Source organism: Chaetodon trifascialis, chromosome 4 (genome assembly GCF_039877785.1).
Source record: "Chaetodon trifascialis isolate fChaTrf1 chromosome 4, fChaTrf1.hap1, whole genome shotgun sequence".
Classification (NCBI taxonomy): Eukaryota; Metazoa; Chordata; class Actinopteri; order Chaetodontiformes; family Chaetodontidae; genus Chaetodon; species Chaetodon trifascialis.
The window spans coordinates 3,328,071-3,355,555 of record NC_092059.1 but is presented as its reverse complement, the minus strand read 5'-3'; the positions used below and the strand labels follow the sequence as shown (position 1 = coordinate 3,355,555).

The window sequence follows — 27,485 nt, the reverse complement described above, 5'->3', positions numbered from 1 at the left end:
AATTCACAAGTATTTATTGCACACCACATGAGCTGGACTGCATTACATTATGTGGATACCTTTAACTCAGTTTATCTCACTCTCCTTATCTGATATAGCAAAGATAAATGGTTGGACTGGAGGATATGTTTGCATTCATACGAGTCATTTAGCAGTTTTCAACAGTTCACTGTGGGCTGTGTTTGTGAAAGAATGACAGTTAATGCGTGGGAGCTTTCAATGCATTTTTGAGGTATTCTATGAATGCATGTCCGCGCCAAAAAGAACAGCTTACAATGCAGCACTCTTGATTGGTAATTACTGTCATCACATGATTCAATGATATCAATAGTGATGAGATTCACTGTGTGCATTATGTGTTCACCACAAGAACAGAAACCCTGTAATGGTCAACATTTGATGGATCTACAGACCATCTGCGTTAATTCAGCGTGAGGGTGGGACGTATAGACGGGGTCTCTGGAATGTCCAGCACAGCGTGTCTCTTCATTGGTGTTTATGCACGATGGCTGTACACGTCAAACCTAACAACAAAGATGTACGCATGCACTGGTCTTTCTCTTGTAAAATCTCATATCCTCTCTGAAATCCAAATGTCCTGTAACCTCTCAACCTCACACAACCTAAACTCCCTCTGCACCACCCACTCTCTATCCTGGTGCCAGACACCCTGTCCTCACTAATACAAACCACATGGCCCTAGAGCACTACAACACACTGCGTGCCTCCAGCTGCCCTTGCCGACTTCTCATTTAAAAAGAGAGGAAGAGAGCGAGAGTGAGGGAGCCCCCTCCCTGCAACACACTCCAAACCACCATCCAAGCCCTTCAAATCAACCCTGCGACCCACTCCCTCCCACCTCTCCTCTGTACCTCATCTCTTCTCTGGGTGCTTAATCTCTCCAGCAGGCTCCAAGAGAGCCAAGACAATAGTCTCACTGTTCAACACTGAACTCAGCCACTTTGCCACCATTATTAACACATTTTCAAATGCCCTTTTCAGAATTTTATACTACAAACTACCCTAACGGCCATCATGCACTTGGCTCTGTGCTTTTGGTGTTTTCTCCGCGGACCCGGGGAGCACAAAAGCTTCTTTTACTGCCCGTTGTTGAGGTGACAGCTTTAGGGACTGAGAAAGGAGGAACAACATGGGCGGAGTGTTTGAAACACACAAAACTGCAGCAGCTGTGTTTAAAGGGACTCCTGGAAACAGCTGTGTGCTGAGCATTAGTGATTATGCATCTTTTCAAGTATTTTGGCACAACTATAGCAATAACACTGACTTACTAACAAGCATGTACTTTATAAATACACCTTGAATACATGGCTGTAGCACACAAGGTTTACTGCAGCACATGAGCGCAATCTACACTTGGAGCCACGCAGAGGGTCTTACTCTGGGGAAAGGGACCACAGTACAACTGAGACCATACCGTACTGCACCAGTAAAAACACAGTCAATCTAAAACTAAACTGAAGTCAGCGTCATCATGAGGACTCATAAATAGAATGGGCTTGGTTATCTCCACATATTTTCCTGCTCCACAGGGAGCGTAGTTAACACCACGGCTGAAGTTAAGCCATTTGGGGGTGCTGGTGCAAAAATGAGCAATGGGCTCTTGTTGACCACCCACCACTATTACCTTGTGAGTGAGCACAACGTTAAACAGTGTAAAAATAGTTCTATGGTGAGGCGATTCAGATAAAGGCCCTCATCTCTTGTGGGGACATACCGACCTCCTGAAAGCTGCAAAGTCATGCAAATTACACAGATGCTGCAAATTTGCTTCTACTGTGTACAGTATGAGCAATCTTCCTGTATGTACAGTATGCTTGGTTCAGCTCCATCATCTGTCACCGCTGCAGACTGCACCCTCTCCACCTTCGCTGTGCACTCAGTGACCAGGTGTGTCTGGCAGCTCCTGCGGGTCCCCGCCCTGCCCGGACGAGGAGGGTTGTTTACACATTTTCGTACATAGCTGCAGCGTGTCGGCTCCTTGCCAGCGCCTCGCCCCTGCTCCACACACTACGGAGGGGACGTTTTTTTATTGTTTCTCCCCAGGCAGCTGTAAAGCAGGAGGTCGGGGGCTGCTCTGGATTAGCCATGCTCCGCGCGGGAAGCTCCCAAGAGGGCGCCATAACGGTCTGTTGTGAAGACCCCCACCTTCACTGAACTCCCCAACGTCACCACTTACTCCCCTGCTCTGCTTGCATCATTTAATCTCATCACCCTCATCTCCAAGTGAGCTTGAACTCATTGTTCTTCACAACACGCCCATCCATCGGTGACTGTAAAAAGGCAAAAGAGAGAAGCGAGTAATCCCAGTCCTCCATCTGCCCTAACTCAGGGGCTTACAGGGCTTACTGGGGGCCCAGAAGTGTGCTCACTGAACACCCCTGCTATTTACGATCTGCCTCGGAGTACAATCGCTGTGGAGCAGCCTCCGCGGCCCCCTAAAGTGGGCTGAGCCTTATCCCAGTGTAGCCTGACTCTTTGAGGTCATCGACTGCCATTTTGCAATAATGTTCAAGATGCAATTTCTATAAAAACAGACTTTTTGTCATGGTATGTTTTATGCCTCCATATGGTTGCTATGGTTGCGTGTCTTTTTTTCCTTCCCAAGTATCTGTTTCGTGAGCTCCGCTTATGTTTCCAAAGTAAAAGACTTTTCAGCCTCTTAAAATGTGCTTTGAATTAGGTTTTTATATTTCTTGATATTTATGATTTGTGCCACTCCTCGTATTGTCTCTTTTGATAAATATTTCAAACAACATCAAGGGATAGTCCTGCTTTGATTCATCTGCCAACAAGCAACAAGAGAATCATTTTCAAGGCCCTTGTGAAGGCTTTGGTGTTTGGGCCAAAACTTGCTGCCTTGCTCATGTGGTAGATCAAAATCCAATCCATTTCACTTACACAGCTATGATTACAATACACTCTCACTGACCTAACGTCACAGAATTTGGAGATCTGATAACTGACCAGTTTATCTATTGTTTCAACTGGGTTTTGTGAAATCCAGTTGAAACATCTTGGGATGTGCTATGCGTTTCTGAAGCCTGTTTTCTCCTCTTTTACTGTGCGACACTGGCATTGTGTATCCGTGCCTGTTTATCTCTTCAGAGACACATTTCCAGGCATATCCAGCAACTAGTCCACATCCTCAGCTCTCTGCCTCTCTGTCTCTCCAGCCAGCATGTGAAGGGTTACAGCTGCAATCGTTTTCCCTGGCTTGGCCTGGGCCCAGAGGCTTAATAAAGGGAATTAATGGAGTGCACTATCTGTCAGATTCCTAAACACAGCTGGAGCGGATGTCCATCGCCCCCAAGCTGCCCAAAAAACTTACTATCCTACTTCAACAACATACCCGTTCCCCTTTCCCCTCACATTACCCCCTGAGTGCTGACTCTGTGAAAGAGCCCCAGCTGATTGTGAAAGCTGTTTATGTATCATCACTGACAGTAATTACACAACGTGGGATAACAAACGGGGAGAATGGAAGTGAGGAGGGGGAGCTGCTGTGAGTGTGTAAGCATGGAGTGAACTCCCTGGTTATGGGGACAGCTGCTGTGGTGGTACACGGGGATACAAGTGATCTGTGCAAATACAGCCAACCTAATAATACATGCTGTGTACTCACAAGCATGCGGCTGGCCTTGCAGCACTTAACACAATGCAACCCCCCCCGACCCCCACCCTCCTGCAAGGACAATGGTGTAGAAAACACACACACACCTACTCGGTCAGTTCAGAGCTTCATATCTGATAAAGACGCTGCTGACATGAGAAAAGGAAGTGAAAACTGTTTTTAATGTTTGACTTTAAAGTCAGGTAATGTGAGCAGTCTAATGTCGAACGCTGACAAGGTTTAATGGAATACTTTCATTAAACATTCAGTGCTGGGATGGGCTTTTAAGCATATTTTCCCAGAGGAAGGCAATTCATTTTTACAATTTCGTGATAGTTGAGAGAGTCTGACTCTTTGGCCGTGTCCCAGTCAAACTGCGGCCTAAATGAATGGGTTTGTGCCTGCAGGAAAAACAAACTGGAAACAGAGGTGGGCAGCAGGGTGAAAGGGGACAGTAACACAATCCCTAAAACAGACTTTATCTGCTCCAGCTATGTTTGACAGGGTTCTTACGCAGAGACCCAGGGGATTCAAGACTTCAGGGGGACTGGCAAATGGCAGTTGGTGTCAGAAATCATTCAGCACCAGCTTATCTTTACCCCACACTGCAGCATTGTGCAGCCACTCGCTAAGTGTTCAGGCAGTAGGGTATGGATGTCTATGTCTGAGAAAATGCACACTGGCAGGGCTCCAAAAGCAACACACAGGGTTCAGAATTCACCCCAACATGTTCTCCAACCTCCTGAGGCCACGCAACTCACAAACTGGGTCAAGGTTTATCCTGGTTCAGGTGCAATTTTCTGAGGTCACCAGTGATCACGCTGAGTGACTTAGTAGAGACACAGTGGAAGGCTTTCAGAGTCCTGGTGTGACTTCACCAGCATTGCGTTAATAGTCCTCTGTCAGGTCAAAGAGACTTAAGGAAACCTGGGAAAAAATGGGGATTTGGGATGACTGCATATGTTTCTCATTCAGTGATGGGCCTGCTTCAGCTGACATTCTGACACCGTGAGCATCTGATGTTTGTCAGAAAGAAACTTTTGGTAGCACATTTTTCATGATCATCCAAAAACACACTTTGCTGCTTTAAAAGAATAGCAGAAAAATTCATTGACTCTCATGTCAAGAGTTAGATGAGAAAATTGTTCAGTAAAAGAATTGGCATGAAGCTGCCACCAACAGTCGGTTATCTTAGCACAAAGACCGGAAAGTTTGTCCAAAATAAAGAAAAAAAATCCACCAGCAGCACCTGTAAAGCTCACTAATCAGCATGTTGCATCACGCTTGTGAGGAAGTGAAGAACATGTCCTCCCAGGGTCCTGCTATCAGCAACCAGCAGAGACTTCACTGTGAAATCTGCTGGAAAATTACTGAGCAACAACAACATGATAATGAAATTAAAGCACATAGAGAGATTAACACCTTCCTGCTGCTGGCTGAAAAATGTCTTTGTCTTTGGTTTGGTACAATCCAGCGCTGACAAACTGGGATGAAAAATGCTCGGTCACATCGTATTAGCCTGATACGTTGGTGTGTAAGCAGTCGGGGGTTCCTCAGGATGATCCATTTCAAATCACTGTTGCATGAACAATTAGTATATTGAAATTATGCCAAACCTTACTCTTGAGATTTGATGTGGAATATACATTTACAGCACAGTGCTATCTGTCAGTAATATGATCCCTTTGGCAGAAAGCTTTTATGCAGATAAGCCTGTTGACCTGAACATTAGCTCCACATGGATGCCACAGCGAAGGCTCTATTTGGCTCCGGGGCCTTGATTTACACACTACATTAACATCTCATCACAGCCAAGCCTTTCACCGGATGAGACAAGTCACAACTGGAGTTTTGTGATGAACCTCCTGACTTGTGAGACGCCACTGGATAAAACATTTAGCCTTGTTAACACTTATAACTTCAATTATCTTAGTGAAAAAAGAGGTTTGTCTCATGTTAACCCCTCACTGGTGTGAGCACCAAAAATCAGCAACACTCTGCTTGTGTTTGTCTGTTTAGTGCCTTTTCACACATCTAAAAATATCAACAAAATAAATATGCTATATATATCTGCCAAGCTAATGAAGTTATATTTATAGCCCTGGTTTTAAAATAAGCTCCGAGGGTAAGGCAAGCAGTGGGAATTCATTAGATTTCAGCAGCAGAATGAGGGCAGTGTTATCACAAATGGCTGCTTTGTGCACCATGAAAAATGAGCTTTTTCTTTGACAGTCTCCAGGGAGGAGGCCGGTGACCTTCGCGATTTTCCCCCCAAAACAGCAGCCGCTACATGAAGGGGCAACTACGGGGGGCTATGAAGGGAGACGCTGGTCCTCGTAAGCACAGGGGGTCTGAGTCTACCTGAGCAGACCACAAGGAAACCCTTCATGAACCACCCGCCCCTCTCTTATTTACCCTTACAAACACATACACACACATGCATCAGCGCACACACACACACACACACACACAATGGATGCTCATAGAGTACTTGCTAAACTATGTGAACTGTAATTCTGTAAGCAGTAAGTTACAGAAAAATGTATGACATAAAATCTGTTTGTGCCAACTTACATTAATTCAGCCATGAGTCTGTACATGTACTACATACCACACTTCATTTTCACTACAGTACATGCAAAGCTGCTCCAGCCTTTCCACACTGTTTGTTTGTTCAGCCCCAAAAGGCTTTCCCTGCTGGAAAGGGCAGCGGTACACTGATGTTTACTGTAACCATATTCCATTTCAAAAGCGTGTAGCTTTTTGCTGTCAATGCTCCAGTGTGACTGACCTTCTTGATCTCATCTCCAAACAAAACTGCACAAATTTACCCTCAACAGCATTACAAACTCCAACTCCTCTAAGAGCTGCATTGAGGTCTGACATTATAAACAATGTCTGCCAACGTTAGCTCTCCTTGCTAGTTTGGGAAATGGTGAACACTTTCTGTAGAACAAGTGTGCAGAGATGCTATTTGATGACATGTTGACGTGAACATGATTATGAAGTTCATGAGAAGGCTGTTTCTTGTACTGCTGTCCAAATCAAGAGTAAGTATATGTGTATCATATGTACTTACCTAGATGATATCACCTGTGCGCCCCACTTGGCCTGTTATATCATTTCTGATGACATCCTACCTTTTTTTTTTTTTGTTTTTTTGCAACAATGCTAAAAATGTGAATACTGTTGCACAGGTTGACCTTGACCCCGTGTCACTCCTACCCTGTCTGTGAGACTGGCGTGTTTGGCTTGCGGCTGGTCACGGTCCACCTGGCCGGGAGACAGCTGCTCCCTCAGGGCCCTGCTCTCCTCCAGCTCACTGACCTGAGAGCTCTCACCTGAGATAAGGAAGCAGATCATGCATACAGAAGGGTCAATCTCACCCCATGGGGTATAATGACAACTGATATCTAGCGGGACTGATTTCGTTTTTGTCCTTAATGTGTTCAACGTTTTTGTCTGTGAATTTCAATTAAAGCTCTCTTCCCTACCGGCTGGCTGCTCCGCCAGGTTGCGGGTGACGATCTGGCGGATGCGGGTGGAGACAGGCGTAGGCGTAACACCGGACTCCTGTCCATCACCTCTAAGCGTCAGAGTCCTCTCTCCTGAGCTGCCATCGGAGTGAAGCAGGGACTCCTCCAGCTTCTACAATCATACCAGTCAGCCCAACACATCACATAACTGAGCAGAAAAGGCCCGACTCGTTCAGGCCAGACGATGAGGACAACAGTGGTGGAGGAAGTGCTTTTACTTCAGTAAAAGTACAAATACCAGATTGAAAAATTTAAAAAAATAGTGTAGTGGCAGTATGAAATAGTAGAAATTCTCAAGTAAAGTACAAGTACTTCTAAATTACTTAAGCACAGTACTGGAGTAAATGTACTCAGTTACTTTCCACCACGAGAGAACAAAATGCACTGAAATCTGTAAATGTTATCTGTAACCTCAGCGCGCCCCCACCTCCTGTTGTCACTTTACAAAAGCAGAACTCAGCCCATCCTGCTGAACTGTTCCTCCGTTTCTTCGCCATGTTGACCATCCAAAACAAAAACAAAATCACCAGCATCGCTCATACCGCCTGTGAAATCATTAGCCTTATCACACACAGTCTCTCAGACATGAACCAGAGAGCCATTGGGACGGAGATACAGGACCAGAAAGCGGAGAAGAGCTTCCTTCAGGAGGAGTTTTGAACACGGCCTCACTGACCAGTTCTGTACTGGGATGTATGGATGTATTTACACACTTAGTATTGTCTTTATCTGCGTGCTGCTTCGTCTACACCTGAGTGTGTCTGCGTTGAACTGGCTGTGAAACAAATCTCCTTCTGGGACAACAAAGTCTAAAAGAAGAAAATATTTCAAAATTAAGAACATAATGGATTTTTATGCCACTAGATCTATTATCCATTATGATTCAATATGACAGATTAAACTACCCTGCAGTACAATGAGAACATTTACTTTTGGTACTTAAAGTATATTCTGATGCTAATAATTTTGTACTTTTATTCTGGTTTTGAATGCTTGACTTTGACTTGTAACAGAGTATTTCTACACTGTTTAGTTGTACTTTTACTTCAGTAAAACACCTGAGCACTTCATCCACCACTGCCTTTCAGAAGGCCTTTTCACAGCAGGTATACTGACCTGTCTGTCTGTGCTACAGGTGTTACAGGTGTTACTAATAAAAACAGCAATGGCTCAGAAAGCCACGACATTAAGGTAGGATGCACGATACCCTAAAACTGAGGCAACTAAAAGGAATTCATCCATCATGTTTGATTTCATTATTTACACATTAGCTTCTCCTGCTGTGACCTGAAGTGTGACTAAAACTAGCTTGTTAAAAGCGGCTATCACAGCTAACACAGTGAACAGCTGCTGTACCAACCTGAATCACAGCCTCCAGTCGGGGTGAGTGTGCGCTTTGCTCCCGCTGAGAACTCATTGTAAAACTGCGCCAGCTTTAATAACAAAACGTAAAGCTAGAAACGATAAATCTTTCAGGGTTTCATGTGACGAGACGGAAACGTTGCTCTGAAGTTAGCGTGCTATAATTTAAGTTATTAAAGTTCAGATGGAGAGAAGAGCAGAAACCTGAACTAGTCATTCAAATAATGTCATAAAAAAAACTAAAAATGTCGGACTGGACTGGCACCTGCTTTAGGAAAAGGCTGGAGTTGGAAAAAAGTCACTCACAGGACTTTTTAGTCAACTTCAGGAGCGACTGCAGGCACGTAGCAACATGCTAATCCCAGACGTTACCAGGGTGACCACGCGCTTCCGGACCGTTACCATGGAAATAGAATGCTGGCTTGGGTGTCTCCATGGCAGGACGGACGCCGCGAGCCAAGATACTGGATACTGATTGGTTAATGATTATCAAGACGCTGAAGGGTAAGGAAACAGTGTTTTCCCACAGAGGACTGAGCAGGAAGACATTTTATTAACAGTTTGAACATTTACAGTCACAAACACTTGATAAACAACCAATAATAACAATAACAACAATAATAATAATCCACAAAGGTTTCATGATTCACAAGCACCATTCAGTAACACAAAAAGGAAATTAGATCTCAAACACGAGACAAAGTATAAATAAAGACATGCCGTCCAGCCGAGCGAGGCCATAAAAACCAGCAGGAATACCTGAGGATCACGTAACACACTATTCTAGGGCACAACAGCATCCTCGGAAGAACACGCCGCTCGCACTGTAACGTGGATCATAAGAGTGAGCTCTCTGAGCCTGAGGCCGTTATGTTGAATCTGTGAGGAAGAGGTCCGGCCACTGGGATGGATCGAGAAAGATGGTGCAGACTCCGCTGTAGAACCAGAGTCGTGGCAGGTAGCACTCCACCTCCCAGGTGTTGGTCGTTCGGTTGTAAATCTCCACTTCCACCCCGTAGTCCCCCTCCATACCTTTCCAATGGCCTCCAGTGACAAACAGCTTGCCATCCAGCGTCACCAGGCCGCCATTCTCATGGAGCATGTGGAGTAGCTGCACCTGAAGAGGGGAAGGGTCGAAGGCAGAATGACGAGAGAGTAGACATGGTTGCTTTTGATGCAAGTTGGGACTCGTGTAAAATCCATCCTTGCTTGTGAACGACTGAGCCTTTTGCAGGATGCCCCTTTCATACCCACTCATGGTACTCATCACCTGTTACCAATCAACCTGTTTACCTGTGGAATGTTCCAAACAGGTGTTTTTGGAGCGTTCCACATCTTTCCCAGCCTGTGAAACGTGTTGCTGAATCAGATTCAGAATAAGCAGATATTTACACAAATCAATGAAGCTGATGAGCTCAAACGTTAAATATATTGTCTTTTTGCTGTTTTCATTGCAATGACAGTTTATTTGACAGTTTATTTTATTTATGTTTGACAGTGTCCCAACTCTTTTGGATTCAGGGTTGTTTAATCCTGTTAAATGTCTGTTTTGTGACTGTGGTGTGGTGTGACGGTGATATCCAAACCTACCTTCTGCCACATGTTTGCCTCTGGATCATAAGAGTAGACTTTCTTTGTGTTGTCAGCAACCAGATATATAGTTCCATCCACGCAGACAGACCGAGGAGAGGACAAATACTTGGGGATGAAGGGCGCACATATGCTGACCCAGCTATCTGTAAAACAAACAAACAAACAAACAAAAAAGTCCTTAAATCGCGAATTTGATGGGAAAAAACAAAAGTACAAACACAACTGGAAGAAAAATGAAAATAAACTGACAATATCAACAACTCAGAACTGAGCTACGCGTGAATCCACCTGCGTGACTGCGTCAGGTTTGCTTTGATCACGCTCACCTATAACGGGGTTGTAACACTGCATGGTCAAAGCGTTGTACTTCACAGCACAGGAGCCAATCACATAGAGCTTCCCATGACACGCTGTGGCGGTGAAGTTAGTCACGTATTTTAAGGCGGGGCACGTCAAGGCCCAGGTGTCGCTGTACGGGTCATAATGCTCGACTTCGACACGATCTGCCGTCGTACCTGAAGGAGGCAAATGTAAGTAGAGACAGTGATGAGGCTGAATCATGGTCTCATAAATGTGCACAAAGGCTGAAATTTAAACGTGTGTATGTGTGTGTGTTACCACCACAGCACACATCGAAAACACTGTCCTGTTCCATATTTAAATATTTTCCACCACAAAGAAGAAATGCAAGCAGGTTCTGACAAACTATCACGGCAGAGGTGAGCCATTAAGGGCAGATGAGCTGCTTGAATGCATCAGAGTTTTCCGCTGCACTGCAGGTTTAAGGCACCACATGCACGAACGTATTTATTTTCTTACCTCCAATGACGTAAATCTCCCCGTTGAGCGTTGCCGAAGTGTGGTTAGTCCGAGGCCGGAGCATGGGTGCCACAGTAACCCACCTCCCCTCTCTTGTGATGTACTTCCAGGTCTCTGTGGTCGACCAGGTGTTGGTATTCGAACCTCGTGAGCCCCCTGTCAGAGAGACAAGAGCACTTTGTCAAAACTCTGATGTTCTGCATTCCTCACAGAGGAAAGCAGTGAGTCTGCTCTAAATCGTTGGTGTTCCTTCTGCTCCAGAAGTTTCTGTGTTTCAAAGGGCGGCATGCACTTGACTCACCTGTGACATACACATCATTGTTTAAAGAGACCATGGAGAAGCCCCACTTGTTGGGGTTGGGGAAATTAGGGAGCTCATGCCACTGTTCTGCAGAGCAAAAGAAAGATTCAGAGAGTGAGGGGAAACTAGATGACAGCTTTCACAGATACACGATGCGAATGATAAAATCACACACACACACACACACACACACACACACACACACACACACACACACACACACACACACACACACACACGTCTTCAATGATCATTTAACTGACAGTAAGTCAAAGTTGGGTCAAGAAAGAAATGCAACTTTTCTGGCACAGTCCTCGGCGCTGTGGCTCGGGTTGTCATTGCCTCAACATAAGACCAGAAATCTTAGAATGCGATGCAACAATCTTTTCTTTGACATCCCACGAAAAACACGGACATGGACGGCTTCTTCCAGCTCTGCGCAATAAAACGCTCATTTGAGGAGCGGAGAGGATGGTCCAATTTTGTCACATCCAGACCGCATTCCTGCAGAGCTGTTTTTCTGTCAACGCTGCATTTAACAGCCGATGACACATCTGCCAAACTTTTTTTTTAAAAGAAGTCAGACGGACGTTTCCCAACAAAGTCCGGTTGTAAAGTAGATTCTGAACTTAAACGAAGTTGAAATTCTGATACGTGCAGAAAATGTTTGTACTTGTCTTTGTATTGTAGAAGGCGCAGTTCCTCAGCAGCAGTCTTTGCAGTCTTGGGTCTCTGTCGTGCTCTTCATCTGAGTCATCTTCATCGTCCGAGTCATCCAGCGAGCGGCCTCCCATTACAAACAGCACCTCTTGCAGGTTCGGTTGTGGACTCAAAGAGTTCAGTCTGTCTCTACATTCTGGTGCCAGATCCATTTTCTACAAAAGTAAAAGTCGTGATTGTTTTGGGAATGTGACAAGATCGAGCAAACAAAGATAAGGAGAGGAGACAGAGGAAGTGTGAACTCACTGACCTCTCTGTAAGTTTTCTCCACAGCTTCTCTGCTGCTGGGAGAGGCCTCCACCAGACTGTCCTTCAGCAGGGTGTCGGCCAGGTAGTCCAGGCTGAGCAGGGAGAGACGGGACAAGGTGAGGAGTTCAGGGAGGTGGCAGAGCCGAGACTCTTTGTGGTGCCTCACCCATTTCAGGATGGCCTCCACACGGGCGCTCTCTGAGCGGATCTGCAGTCCTTCGTCAGAGAGGCAGGCGACCAACCTGTCCTTTCCCAACAGTAGAAACTCCTCACCGAGTTGAACAGCTTCGAAGTTCTCCAAGAGGAAGGCCCACGCTTTGGCCATCACCTCAGGGCAGCCGTGGATTGCCCCGAACTCCAGGATCCCCAGGCAGTTGGTTGCATCAATCTGGTGCTGGAGGTATCGGCTGCACACGGCTCTCACCGTCTGGAACTGCAGCTGGCTGGAGGTGCAGATCAAGCCCTCCACGTTGCTCTGGTTGATGGTCAGTTTGCCTGTGTAGGCGAAGTCCAACAAGCAGCTGAGTATATCAGGATCGACATCATGAAGCTCCACGCGAGCAGCTATGCTCTCCATGAAGTCCCCTGAGAACATGCAGTGGAAGTACGTGCTGCAGAGGGCCAGCACGCCGCGGTGACACGGGAAGTCCCGACCGCCGGCGCTCAGCGTCACATCGACCAGTTTGGGGTGAGAGCAGAGGGAGCGCAAGCCCTCCAGGATGCTCTGAGGATGGGAGGACAGGCAGAAGTCCAGGTCATCCACGTTCCGCACCATGGCCAACTTCACTTCAAAATGTAGGTCAATGGTCTTTCAGCAGGGATGGTCACAAACGGAGGTCAGAGCTCACCTGCGAGGGAAGAAAAATACATCAATATACAGAAGAAATCATTCTAATATCCTGTTTATTTATCACAAAAGATCAGCAATAACTTCACCGTGAAGCACAGAATGTTATTCTAAACCAGTTTAACATGTTCGGCCCTGATAGCAGGATATTAAAGAAACGGCCTCATACTGAGAAACAGCAACTGAGAGAAGAAAGGCGGTCTACAGGAACAGTTTCTCATTTCTTCCTCAGTGGTACAGGACGAAATGTTTGTCTTCGATTTCATAATTAATGGAAACATAACATTTGTTTTGTTTTTGTACTGCGGTACAAATAAAAAGGCCAAAAGGGATCTGAAGAGAAATGTAGGCACGCTTTGACTCTAAGTTTCTAAGGTTAGAAAACAACATCTTAAGTGTGGCATCATGCGTCGTCAGAAGGACTACAGAGTGCTTTTGGCTCACGGTCAGTACGCCGTGTAACAGTACAGCTCTAATCTCTGAACCCAACAACAAATGACATTTGCTGTCACCAAATACTATAAAACCAAATAAGTAACCAACAACAAACTCACCACAGAAGCAGAGAGTGGAAATAATGGCTCATCCTTCCAGTAAAAAAGCGGTTAGCAGCTGAGCAGCTGGCTGGATCAACATGGAGTGGGTAGCATGGCGGAAAGCTTCTGCCAAGTCACTGAGGACGGGCTGCCTGTCGTTCGGGTATTTTTAGGAGCGACAGTGACTCCGTGCTGCAGTCAGATTCCAAACAACATACATGGGACCCGCAGCTGCTGTTACAGGCACATGTTTAGCATTTTCTCAACAGGCCTGAAAGCTAGCAAAGAGATAAATGATGCAGTATGCTGTACGTTACAATGATCAACTCATAATAAAGCTATGAGAGACACAATGCTGCACGTCTGCAGAGAGGTCAAAATATGAGCTTTGATTAAAAGTGCCTTCAAAAGGGTAAGAAATTAATAAAGATGTAGTCAGTGAAGTCGTCACAAGAAGGAAATAATCAATAATCACATTCAAGTTGATGAAATTGCACAGTATCTGATTTATTCTGTAATGATGCCAGAACTGGTCCTTCTGCCAGGGAATATTTCGCTGCTTTCTAACCAAATTAAAAAATAATAATTAATCTCAAAACAAAAATGTTGACTCTCAGGAAAATACTTTTACAGTAACGCTGGGGATGGTACCTGAGTTTGAAAAGCAGTACCAAAATATCTACCAAATATCCAGTATTACTGTATATAAACATGTTTTTTGACCATTTCTGTTTAAGACTTCACAACAAAGTACAATTGGAGTTTTAACACAATAAAATACAGTATAAAATTAACAAAATCATAACCAACATCTGATCAAATAAGTAAACAGGGCTCAGAATCTGGATGAGCGTTCTGTGTTCGCCTTCAGTACTTGATAGTTTACAATTACAGCAATTCAATCCACAACTCAAACGGTATCTAGGTTCGAGATCCAGCCCTAATGTCATCTAAACAAACATACAAACAATAAAAAATATTAAAAAACATGACACGAGCAGCTACTCAAAATCAAAAATCTCGGCCTCTTTCTCTTTCCAGAAAGCAAAACTGCGGTCGATGTATTTACAAATCTCTTCGTTGCTAAAACTGGAAATGTCTGTTCCAGAGTGCAGCATCCCCTCATCAGGCGTGGGCGTCTGCACTATGACTTTGGGGACCTGTCTAACCTCTGGGAGGCTATGTTTCACCGCTTCCACAGTGCTTTCAGACTGACTCACGGCGTTTCCGAAGAACTTGATCTTCATGTCCTCAAAGCCGTCCTTCCACTCGCGGTTCCCGGCCTCGATGTCCTGTATGACAGCCTTATGGAAGTCCCGGACCAGCTCCCAGGGGAAGCTCCCCACGTGGTCGAACACCTCAAAGCACAGCAGGTGCCTCATTTTGCGTTCGTCCACGGGCAGCTCCAACTCCAGGATGTGAAAGTAGCCCAGCATGAAGAGGTCCAGCGTCAGGCTGTCGTAGTCCACCGGCACACCGTCCAGACGAGGCAGGAACTGCTCCGGGGAGTACAGGGCCTGCTGCCTGTGGAGCCTGCGGATCACACGGCGTGGTTATTCAAGGTGTATGTGCTGGGCTGCGACTAAAGACTCTAATCTCCACCAAATATCTGGAGTTCTTCCTCACTAAAAGACTTCAGTGATTAAAAGATTTTCAAAACTGATTAATTTTCTGTCAGTCTACTAATGGATTTCTAATCATTTCAGCAGCATTTCAAACCAAAGTTTTACACTGCTCAAGCCATAGCATGATAAACTGCTCTGAGTGGCATAACGTGAGCAGTGCAGGTGGAGATTGATGCTGCACCGGTGCCACCTGACATGGAGACATTCTGCTGAAAACGTGGACGGCGGCTCTACCTGCGGATCTGTCTGGACGGCACGCTGGAGATCATGCTCCTCCAGTTCCCCAGCATCTTGTTGACAGCACTCCTCTGCTTGAAGAAATGTCCCAGAGAGCTGTTCATCATCTTCGACTGGGCGCTCTCCACGCCGCCCGACCCGGCTTTGCCGCCCATTGACGGGCTCCCGCCACTCATCTTTCTCTCTGCTGCGTCCTTGCTCTTCAGCGTGACCGTGTAGGCGGACTTCTTCCAGTGGCCCAGGAACAGCACGACTATGCGCTCCTTTCTGAGGCTGGTGGACTCGAGCACATCTGCAACATTTTCATCGTAGTCGATGCCGGAGTCACTGTTCTGGTCTGTTTCTGGGGCCGGGCTCGACACTCTGAGCTGCTCGCCCGACTCTGTGGCCTCGAGCTGCGTGGAAGAACTCAAAACGACGGGCTCCTCCGGCGGACCCGACAAAGGTGAGTTCTGAGCCTCAAAATTAGACTTCAGAGTCCTTACAGACACTCCGAACTGATGGATCTCATCCTCTATCCTCTCCCTGCGTCCCCGGGTGGAGTTCTGTCTTTCTGGCGTCTGAGAGAACACGGTGATCAGGTCGGTGTTGGGCATCTTGCAGTAGGGCTGGTCTGTCAGATTGGTCATGAGCAGAGACATGCTCTTCACGATGCCCGAGATGCGGCCGCACCACACGGGCAGAGGGACTTGACTGGAGAAGTTTCTGAACTGCGTGTTGACGGTGATGTTCACTATGGGGGCCGGCAGGATGTGCCTGAGCTCCTCGGCTAGCCGAGCCAGCTCCAGCTCGTAGCCTTCGCAGTTCCTCTGCATGGACACGTTGGCAATCTGCTGCTCCAGATAGATGAGGTCATCCTCAGCCAGCAGCTCACCAGAGGGCCCCAGGATGGCATTGTGGGCTTGGGAGTACCTCCAGCTGACTTTGGCATATCTGTTCCCATTTTCCTGTAAGAGAAGAGGCAGATAAACATGCAGGATGTCACATTCAACGTTTTTCTAGCATTTCAAATGGCTCAGGCGTGAGAGGAAAAGAGTAATGATATAGTAAAACTGCGATCCAAACCTCAAAAATATGACCCGACTAGCAATGTGTTATGTCTTCAGTGATTTGTTATATGCAATTAAAAGTAAACGATGATGGAATTTCCAAGTGTTTTTCAAATGTGCAGTAATGCAGATTTAGAATAGCATCACAAAATAAGACCGCAGGTTTTGCTTTGCTCATTGTGGTCTGCTTACACTCAACAAGCATTAGTTTAGAAGGGTCTCGGTTCGAAGCAGTTTGTACAACACCTAACGCACTTTTTTTGGGCTGCAAACGATTAATCAGTTATCAAAATAGTTAATTTTCTCTGAGTTGACTAATCAATTAATCGACAAATTGTTTTGGCTGATTGTGACAGTGGAAAAATACAGCAGCTGTTCTGGAGAGTCTCCACCTAAAGCAGTGAAACATGAGTCACGCTGGTGCAGAACGAGCCTCATTTTCTATCTGTCGACTGCGAAAGAAGTACAAGATATGTCGAAGAGTCGGCCTCAAGCATTAACGATGAAGAGGCTGCATCTGAGTGTGTTATCCTTCAGCCGTTTGTTTCCCATTCGCAGCGTCACATCGTCACGGACGCGCTCTCCACAGCTCTGTTGATTGATCGAACATGTGTCTGCTGGACTCCACAGACTCACACTGATTGCCAGACTAAGATAGTGCAGCTAACACTGATCATGATGTGAACTGCACTGAGGCTAGATTTAGAGTATTGTTTCTGTAATTCACAGATCCAAGCCCACATTACCTCTGTTAGCACATCAGATTTGTAGGATTTGAGACCATTAAAGCTGTGACCCTGTTGAATCTTTGGAGAGACGTTACCTTCCTCCTCTGATCCTCCTCATCCAGCAGCCTGGCCTGCAGCTGTCTCACCATGACTTGCCTCTTCCACTCAGCAATGGGACGGCCTCGCTCGTCGTGAGTGGGCACCAGGTAGTCGATGTCCGACAGGTTGGCCTCCTCGGTGGGCAGGACCACCATCTTGTTCTGCACAGATACTGAATTTTAGCAACAGGAAGGGGAACCTGCAAAGGAAAGATGTACAAAACGAGAAAGCTTATTGCACTTACTGCATGCCCGGTGAAAACTCCTGACAGCCCGGACTGTTTCAAGGATTTAATGGACTTCATGTCGCCAAGAAGTTTTCTTTCGGCCAGGAGGTTTGCATCAGGCAACATGGTCCTATCGGCCGAGACAGTTATCTCCCTCCCAGTGGCCTTGGGCTGATTGAAACCTTTGATAACTGAAACACAAATCAGAATCTTTTTTTCCACTGAGCAGCGACTTCCAGTAACCACTTCATACAGTAACAGTTTGTTGCTTTGTTTGGAGTAAAAGAGTGATTCAGTCCGATAAACAGACATGTTTTTCTCACCAGATGTTGCGATTTGAACCTGCTCGATTCTGCTGACAGCCTTATTCGCCGGCTGGGCGGGCGTGGACGAGGCAGAAGGTGAAGGAGGTGCAGGAGGGGGCTGAGGGTATCTCGCCTGTGGGGACTCCTCGCTCTCTGGTTGCTAATTTGAACCAAAAAAAACAGAGACACGGTCCAGTTGCTTTGGACTATTACAAGAAACAGTGAAGACACATGGTGAAAGCCTCAGTGAGTACCTTTAAACTGTCCATGGATGTGTCACTGCTGCAGCTGTCCCTGCATGTGTCACTCAGGCAGCCGTAGTAGTCCTCCTCCCTGCTGCGCTGCAACAACACAGCCGGCTTCACCTTCACCTCCTCCTGCACCGGAGCAGTTACCTGGATGGGCTTATCTGCACAGGCTGCCTGCAAATACTGCATCAGAGTCACATTTAATACAACTTAAGACCTGAAACTAGATGTAAAATAACAAAATCTGATCTGAGATCTGAGATATCTGTAAATGTGATGATACTGATGGAACCTCACACTGACGCCTCATAGATTTTCCCAGCTATCATTCAAACACAAATGCTCTTTGCTTCTATCATTTTTAAGCAAACACCAGCCTGGTTTGTCTCTTTACATGTGAGTTCATGGCTGATTCACACAGTGAATGAGGCGACACACGGCAGAATCAGATTTCTTTTCAGTGTGAGCAAGATTAAGATTATTGTAGGCGGCAGACTCTCAGCGACATCTGAACTCTGGGTTTTCCAAACCAAGCTTCCTGAGTGAAATCTGCATCAAATAATTGAAGAAAAACTGTAAACTGGGACACAGAAATACAGTTTTTTTTAGTAGTCAGCACCGTGACTTTCATTAGTGACACTGTTATTAGCCTTTTCTGCTTCATTTAGATGGAGAGACAGGAAGGCAGGAGGCGAGACGGGGTGACATGCGGCAAAGGGCCTTGGGCTGGAATCGAATCCGGCCCGCTGACTCATTACTTTCTGAACACTGTACAGCCTTACAACGATAAGCTGATAGTCTGGACTCAGACTGTGAAAAACGAGCTGAGATACAAAAAAAGCTTTTGTACATTTTCAGGGTTGGCTCAGGCTGAGTTTGTTGTTTTAGAAGCTATCAAAAATGTGGGTTATGCCGATGAAACCGTTCCTTCATTCTAAAAAAGCCACAAACAAACAGACTAAAGTGATTCAGTTAGAATGTCTAGATTGAAATTAACAAATCAAAACATCAGAAAGCCTGAAGACATCTAAGAAAGACAAAGGAACACAACAAACTCACGATAGTAAGCAACCTCGAATAATTGGCAGCATTTCACACCACTCTGCGGAGGATGTAGGATGTATGGAAACATTTAGATCCCCTTTAATGAACCTGCATTGTCCTAATGCACTCCATGCAGAATGCATATCAAATTCAGCTCTCCGAGGACATTATTAGTAACCAAAACATCAAAGGCAGCCCTAATGTGCTGCTGCATGCTGTTGTGCTTTGCGTCCATGAGGTGGTCCTTGCCATTTCCTCTCGCACGGCACTTTGATGTCGAGCAGCACGAAATATGCTGTGACACTGCTCAGGCGGAGGAATAAACTTCCCCGAAGTTGTGCAATCCATAAATAGATAAACAAGGGGGCTGGGAAACGGGGAGGGGGGAGCCCGATTCCTTTGTGACCCTTCTCGTAACAGTTCAATGTCCTAAAAGCTATGATGAACCGGTCCTTGTGTGTGTGTTTAATTAGACCCAGTGGCCAGAGAGCATTTGGTTTTCATCAGCACCCCATCACTGTTGCCACGCAGATATAGATAGCCGAGCCCTGTTCTGGCCTGCATCCACTCTCCCTCTATCAAAGACCACAAAGAGGCCGATCACTACAGATTAGGAGCCAAGAGTTAAGAAACAGCTACTCAGCGCTGTCTCATTGTCAAACACGCAGCGGCAGTAATCTGCGGTCCCTGTGGGTCGAGCCGTGAGAGAGCTGAAGCGCTTCAGAGCGCCGTGTGGATTTAAAAAACATGTCCTGTAATTCTGCGCTCTGAAATCAATCATTAAAAAAAGCTGCTTCCAGGTGAAACGGTCACCTTCTTGGTGATAAATTGCATTGTGGAATGTATACAGCGGGTGTACATTATACACAGAACACTATAGTGTAAATACATGTCCACTCACATGTTAAAATACTCTCAGGTTTCCTGCAGGGAGGCGAAGGCATGAGAGGCTAACTGCTGACTCACAGCACTCACAGCTTCTTTTTTAACAACTACTGGATCTGAAAACAATATCTCGAAACAGTGAAGATAAAAAAAAGGAAGGAAATTCATGTCCAATTTGCAAAAATCAACAATGACAACATACTATGTATATTCAGGTCATGAGCCTGGAGTATTAGTCATGCCTGACCGTAAGAGGCCGCAACTGATCAGAAAATTGGTAAAACACTGCCAAAACATCTGCCAGCTCGGCCCTCTTTAACAGAACTTACAAAAGATGCCTTTCATTTTACAAAAATAATTACTCAGCCTGTCCGGTCACTTACTTATGAACAAATGCTCAAAGAAAAATAATGTACTGAAGCACAAAGAGGAGCACAAACAAGCAAAGGCAGCAGAGGAAGAACAACTGACAGTGAAAACGCTGAATAAACTGACCTAAAACTGACTAACCTTGACTTTGGGAGCTGTCCCGGTGCACACCGGTGCGACCTCACCGTACAATGAAACTCCAGAAGCAGCGACTCGTGCGGCCGGGTATCCGGGGCGGCCGCTCCGAGTTGAAGATGTGACACTATCGGAAGATCACCAACCACTCGTTTGACACCATCATCAGCATGTCTGCCAGTGGCCAAGGACCGGCAGGCAATAAACAATAAACTCTGATCGGAGAATGCTGTTAATAATTAAGGGAAAGGATAGGATGGCCGGTAATGTCACTAATGCACGGACAAACCAACGGGCATGTTGTTGCACGAAGGGAGGTATCAGCGGAAGACTTGTCAAAGCAGCTGGAAAAGAGACATTTTATCCACGCAGCCGCTTTTTCCACTTGGGACAATTGAATGGAGCTAATTCATCAGGCTGTTTTTATTGTGAGGGTGGGGGCAGAAAATGTGACAGTGGAAACACAATGTGACACCGAAAGCTTGAGTGGACGGGTCTGACTGTTAATGTGGAAACGCTGACAACAACAAACAGAGCGCTGTGACGAGCCGTGGCCACATTTTCCAGCGTTTGACGACTGAAACCGTCCACTAATTCACCAATTTCCTGATGGACATCAACGTCATCCATCCATTCCAGCATCTTAGCTGGAAAAACAGTTTGAAAGACGTCATTCAGGGCTGCAACTAACAATCATCACAACTGCTGATTTGTCTATTGATTAATCATGAAATGTTAGAGTGGTACAAAATGTCCTTCACCATCTCCTACAGGCCAAGCAACACATGCTGTAACTGTCATAAAAGACAAGAAACTCTGCAAATATTCACACCTGAGCAGCCAAAAACCAGTGAGTGTTTCAGTCAAAACACCATTTAAATGATTGATTGTTTATCAAGTGAACTTTCTGTTGATCAAGCAGCCGATGGTTGCAGCTCTGCAGCCACAGCTCTGCTGAAAATGTCGACTGCGTGTTTATTATGCGCGTATGCAAAAAGCTATAAAAGCATGTGTTTTGTTTCTCCCGGCAAAAAACAAAGCAGAACTTTTGACAATGTCCTGAAAACACACAGTGATGAATTAGATGACAGCGTGTTTCCTTTTCCAAGTATTCTAAAAATACCGCTCTCAAACAACAGCATCTCTGGCCCGATTGCTGTGAATGGAGAGCAAAAGCCACAAATGTGTGTGAAGTAAACCTCACGCCACACAGTTTATTTGACTGCAGCTGTTCCTGAGATGCACGCTGAGGGCGAGCGGTCGACAGCGCCGAGCGAGCCTGACCTCGCCGCTCACCCCGGTCAGCGCCTCAGCCCATTTAGGCCGCAGCTCGGAAATGAGATTATCTGACTGACACTTAAGAAGCGATGAAACCTGTGATCTACGCGGCGCTTTACAAACCTAAAACACCACCACAGATGTAATTAAAGCATGTCTACTTGTGCAGCTCATCTCTGGATCAGCAGGTTTCAAAGCATCTGCTCTCCAAATATTATGAGGATTCAAATCAATTAAGTGCTGTTCCAGGTTCTCCACCAGCTGACCCCTTTGTTCACATCAGGACTCCAGCTCACACATTGCCAAGAAACACGATACATCACTTTGCCTGCTACCAGCGTTGCACAGTATCCAGAGGTGACAATCATAGCGCTCCCAAGACCCTGGAAAAAACATGACAGACAATCAAACGTGTGTTTGAAGCCACTGACATCCTGCTCTCCGAGTCCACAGAGGGATAGAGTTGCCGGTTCCAGGCATCAGAATGGTGAAAACGCTGAAACTTAAGCTCGTGGATCTCATAACGGGCTCAGCCCCTGGGCCCTGCACCTGAGCCTCTGGAGAGGGGTAACTGATAGGCCCTTAGCTGGCGGCGGCTCCGGCTGCGTTCGACGTCGCAGCGGCCCCTGCGCTAATTAGCTCTCCATTGTGGATGGGAGGATTATTTCTGAAGGGGGAGCTCGGCAGCAACGCCTCGCTGCCTCCCTATCATCATCCTCTTCCTGTATGAGTGCTGCTCTTCTCTGCTGACTTATTCATGGCTTCTATTGGCCGACAGCTTTCGTTACTCTGTGTACATCGTTGTGTAGTCTGTCGGCGAGTGAAGTGTGATGGGAGACACAACAACAGGCCGCCGGTGGACAGCTACAGTATGAGACTTTAAGGTTCAACAAGTCTGCTGAATGAGAGCTCCCCACAGACAGTATCCTCTGCAGCCTGTTTAAAATCAGCTCCACGAGATGGAATTACAGTATTGGTATCAACTGGATCCCTCTAAACCGAGTCATTATGCAGCTATTTAAAAGAAAAACAAATAAATCAAGATGTAAAGAGGCTTGCATACAGCAAACTGACTATTCAAGTTAAATGCTGGCCAGTTTTTACTGCACTGACCCCTGACTTGAACAGGCAGCACCAGCACAAACAAGATGTTAGCACTAAAATATTCATCAATCACACTAAGCAGTGTCGTGCTTTCCACACAAAACAAAAGAGTCCTCGTGGCCAACCGAGAAGGAAGAATCTCCCGCTGCACTCACGGCATCCTCACATGTAATGCCTTATTAAACACAAAAGCCACCATCCTCCACTTTCTTCCTCCTCTTAAACTGAGAGCAGAGCAATCAGGCTGAGTGGGAGAGAACAGCGCTGGAGAAGGACAGGCTTGACCTGCATGAAATTCATGTCACAAATTAAGAAAATGATTCACCGAGGCTCCAAGATCTTCCAGATGTGTGCTGTTGACCGTACTCACAAATTAGCTTTGATTTTCATGCCAAAGTAAACAGCTGGGGCAGCGCGGACACAAAGACACAAAGACGGGACGCAGAGCAGGAAAATGTGCACACTGAAACATGCTGCAGGTGAGAGAGAGCTTACATTTTCCTCCATGGCACAAAGATATCTGGCACATTCATGGTGTCCGTTGTACTCTGCCAAGTCTGCTGCTGTGAGCCCGTCGATGTCGTGGTCTGTAGGGTTCGCCTGATTGGCCAACAGAATTTTACAGCACTGAGAAGGAGAACAGGGCAATGTGTGAAGCAGGTCGAGAAACAGAAAGATGTGTAACTTAGTGCTTTATGAATGCAGCTCAGTTTATTTATTAGACTAAAACAACAAAATAAAACTAAAGAAAAAGTTGCATCCAACCTCCAGCTCTCCATTCTCTGCAGCATCATGAAGTGGGGTCCCTCCCCAGTAATCCTTGATGACCTTTGAACCCATGTGGAGCAGCCTTTCCAAGATGCGATAGTGCCCTCTGCTGGCAGCAAAGTGCAGAGCAGTCGCTCCGTCTCTGTCCTGGCAGGACAGGCTGACATCAGTGCACGTCGCCTGTTGGGGTCAATGAAAAAGGATCAAAGCAGTGACTGAAAAAGCACAAATATAAACAGGAAACACTTTCTGTGCATCTCCACTGACCAGCCACTCCACCACAGCTTGGTGGCCCATGTGAGCAGCGGCATGCAGGCAGGTCATGCCGTCGTGGGCCCTCAGGTGGACGTCCGCCCCGCAGTCTTTCACCAGGTGCTCAGCGACATGCAGGTGTCCTTCCTGGCAGGCCAGGTAGAGTGGGGTAGCACCGATGACCGTCTGGTGGTTCACACACCTGAACGCCGACATACGCCAACATCAGGAGAAGTCAGGAGCAACAGAACATTGAATGCTTCAGAACACAGAGTCAGTTTTGGGAAAAATATCACATTTCTGCACCTAAAGCTGAGTTCGTGCTGTTAAGTTTGAATAACAGACAACAACTCGGCTAAAGCAGGTGCACAGAGAGCATCTCCAGCTGCTGGACGTGTTGGTTTGTGTGTTTTATGAAACTCCACATCAGAAGCATACAGGACATAAACAGACATCAAAACCTTTTCGGCTCTCACCCGTCGAGCCTGTCAGACAGCGTGGGGCTGCGCTGACACTGACATACTGTCCTGTGCTTCAACGACCACATGGCTGACATATGACCAGCTGTGTCCAGCATGCATTATTCACAGCTCACTGATGGTCATATGTGATGCTATGACCCCGCCAACGCGTCACACACACCCCTGAACGACGGCAGCCTGACGCCAGAAGTCCTTTTAATTATAGGCCATGTCAGAAAGCCATCATCTGTAAAAGTGACTTTACATAGAAATAATTTCACATAATGAGTTACTGGAGATATATCAGACAGCGGTTTGGGAGTAACAAAGAAACCTACTTATAGTTGCACAAAAGCTGTAGGGATCATATTACAGTCATATAACAGAGTGTGTCTACCAGCCACTCACTTATCATATTGGTTAATTGGAGCGCCCATCACAGTCAGACTCCAGGGCGTCTGGTCTAAACGAGATTATTATTACTTGTCAACACAAGTCGCTGTCAGCATCAAGGCTGCGCTTTATTCTGAGGTTACCAAAGGTATGTGTTTGTCGCACCTGCCTGATAAAGTTCAGTGGAATAAGCAGAGCTGCTTCCCAACATTTCCAGTCTGACCCTGCACTGAACCATCATCTATTCAATCACCTGTCAGGTTCAGTGGTTTTATTTGTGTTCAACAAGTTCATGAATCTGTGAAGAATCACCCTGACTGTGGTCATGTTTTTCACTTGTTGTTGTTCTCGTGATGTTTGTGAAAACAGGTGTGCAGGTTCCTTTAAGCATGTGAGTGCGCATGTGGAGGAGCTTAACTACTGTAATATGAAAAGAATTCAGTTATGGTTTGGTTTAAAACTTCAGCCACATGCATTTGTGTTGGAGGAGGAAAATAATGATTGATTACAAATTGGCAAATTTTACTAACAAGCACCAACCAAAAGTACAGCTGAGGCTGATGGGAAGCGCACACACACACACACACACACTGAAGCCACCACACATCAAGTATTTGACCAATCACGTGCGGCTTGAACGGAAAAAAGTTGAGAAAAAAACGAAAATAAAACAAAACAAAAGCCCAAAGCGGCTCGCGCTCTGGCTCCAATCGTTTACTTCAAACCGACACACGACCGACACATCACTACTGTGTTAAGGTAGAAAGTGTTCGGCACCTACCTAATAGGGGGTTTGGAGAATAATCCCAGATTATTATTATTATTATTATTATTAATAATAATAATAATAATAATAATCATCATAATAAACTGGGCTGTTAAACATGCAGTTTAAATGGAGTTTGAAGGAAGAGAAATCGTCTTGTCTGACACGAATGAAGTGGATGGCTGGAGTGGAGGAAACACATGTGAACGCAGTTTATGCACCTTTACTATTCATGAATATCTATATTTTAAACTCCAAAAAGAGTTCATGGCATGCACCTCCATGCCTTGAAAAATGAATTCAATCCACGGTGCTCTTCTGTCGGCTGGGAGCCGATGGAGCGATTTGTGCTCCTCTTTACAGCCAATAACAGAACAACCTGGACATGATTCATAGCACAGTGCTTTCGATAACCTAACAGCGGATCTGTGGGAAGGTGGCGCTGGGTGGAGAGACACCGAGCGCCGAATTCAAACGGCTGGTGTGGAAGCTGGTGTGGAAGCTGGTGTGGAAGCTGGTGTGGAAGCTGCAGGCAGGGTGCTGACAGAGATCCGTGTCTCACTCAAAAAAGCGCGGACGGTCTTGTTTCACACTTTGTATGTGTGTGGCAGCACCAGAGACCCAAACAAGTGAGTTTTTCATGATATGGGACATAACCCATGCTCATGCCCGCCCGTAGCTCCGCCCCTGGAGCCACCAGCAGTGAAGCCAGGACGGTGAACTCACCCAGGTGCCTGCTGGATGAGCAGCTTTAAACAGGTGAGGTCGCCGCTGGCTGCAGAGTAGTGAGCAGGTACGGCGCCACAGTTTGTCTCCACCTCCGCCACCCCTCCGACAGAAAGCAGCCACTTAATGACATCGACGCAGCCGAACCGGGCAGCCAGGTGGAGCGCAGTGGCTCCGGCGGCGTCCCTGTCCTGGAGACAACGTCAGAGATCAAAGTGGAGACAAACTGAGCATCTCTACTGTAAACAACTGATCATCAAGACATGTCAAAACGGCTTCATTACTCACATGTACAGAGGATATAAAGATATCAAACAGGTGCATTTCTTTTCTAAAGTGACAATGGGAATCCTTATGAGAGCCAATTAGCAGGATTCTGCATATTGAATGGACGTGAGTAATTTTGAGAAACAAGAGAACACGTAGACTCTAATGTTCAGTAAAAGTTCCCCTCAGGCATCTGGAGGTAATTACACCTACTACATAATCCTAATGGACATCCAGTAAGTCAACACCACATGATGTAATCAGCTGGTAATGCATATGAAAAGGTAGCGTACAGTGCATTTTACAGTGATGTAACCTCACTCTGGGATCCGTCAGATGACCATCTCGAGCCACCGCCTGAATCCAGACTCACACATGACTGAGCTGGTAGGAATTACCTGGACGCCTGGTCATGTGGCTTCTCTGTGTGCGTGAGATTGATCTCAGCGGATAAACTTACCTCAATGTTGCAGCCTCCTTGGTCTGCCAGCCACTGCAGCTCCCGGATGTGTCCGGTAGCTGCTGCATCGTGCGCTGGCGTGGCTCTGTTTAGGGCCCGGGCGTCGGCTGCCAGCCCCAGCTCGCTTACCAGGAACTGCAGGCACTCCAGGCGCCCACACCTCGCTGCGTGGTGCGCCGGGCCCGCGCCTTGAGCATCAGTGATGGCAGGTGCGAGTTGACCAGAAGATGCTAGCTCCCTCAGCGCTGCCACATCCCCGGCTCGAGCCGCCCGGATGGCCCGGTGAAGCACCATCCCTGGCTGCTATGAGCAGATTATGGCACACAGAGCGCGCTCCCTGCAGCCCTCTGGATCCCTGCAGGTGACCATCTCCTCCTGATGCTCAGCTTCTCATACAATAACAAAACACTCATGCACTCATTGCTTCCTCCTGAGCCAGGAAAGTGACACCCGAGCGGCAGCCAGC

At 46.4% G+C, this 27,485-nt stretch overlaps 3 protein-coding genes across 3 annotated transcripts in view; all 3 read right to left on the bottom strand.

Annotated features, from left to right (window-relative positions):
• crocc2 (ciliary rootlet coiled-coil, rootletin family member 2) overlaps positions 1-8,596 on the bottom strand; it is a 30,987-nt gene extending 22,391 nt beyond the window's left edge. The window contains exons 1-3 of the mRNA XM_070961143.1: positions 8,528-8,596; positions 7,126-7,279; positions 6,857-6,972 (exon numbers count right to left, since the gene is read on the bottom strand). Of these exons, the coding sequence (XP_070817244.1) occupies positions 6,857-6,972; positions 7,126-7,279; positions 8,528-8,584 (327 nt within the window). The 5' untranslated portion in view covers positions 8,585-8,596. The remainder of the gene's footprint in view (positions 1-6,856; positions 6,973-7,125; positions 7,280-8,527) is intronic.
• An 801-nt stretch (positions 8,597-9,397) lies between these two features.
• Positions 9,398-12,992, bottom strand: klhl30 (kelch-like family member 30). The gene is made up of 7 exons (XM_070961316.1): positions 12,213-12,992; positions 11,916-12,117; positions 11,243-11,329; positions 10,942-11,097; positions 10,449-10,637; positions 10,120-10,265; positions 9,398-9,646 (listed from the first exon to the last, which is right to left on the bottom strand). The coding sequence occupies exons 1-7, from the start codon at positions 12,984-12,986 to the stop codon at positions 9,398-9,400; spliced, it is 1,803 nt and encodes a 600-aa protein (XP_070817417.1). The 5' UTR covers positions 12,987-12,992.
• A 1,089-nt stretch (positions 12,993-14,081) lies between these two features.
• On the bottom strand, positions 14,082-27,313 carry espnla (espin like a). Its single transcript, XM_070961142.1, has 11 exons — positions 27,020-27,313; positions 26,293-26,483; positions 23,962-24,148; positions 23,692-23,874; positions 23,422-23,553; positions 18,118-18,294; positions 17,882-18,023; positions 17,577-17,749; positions 17,329-17,493; positions 15,454-16,403; positions 14,082-15,127 (listed from the first exon to the last, which is right to left on the bottom strand). Exons 1-11 carry the CDS (start codon positions 27,311-27,313, stop codon positions 14,596-14,598), a joined length of 3,126 nt encoding a protein of 1,041 aa, XP_070817243.1. The 3' UTR covers positions 14,082-14,595.
• Between the last annotated feature and the right edge of the window lie 172 nt (positions 27,314-27,485).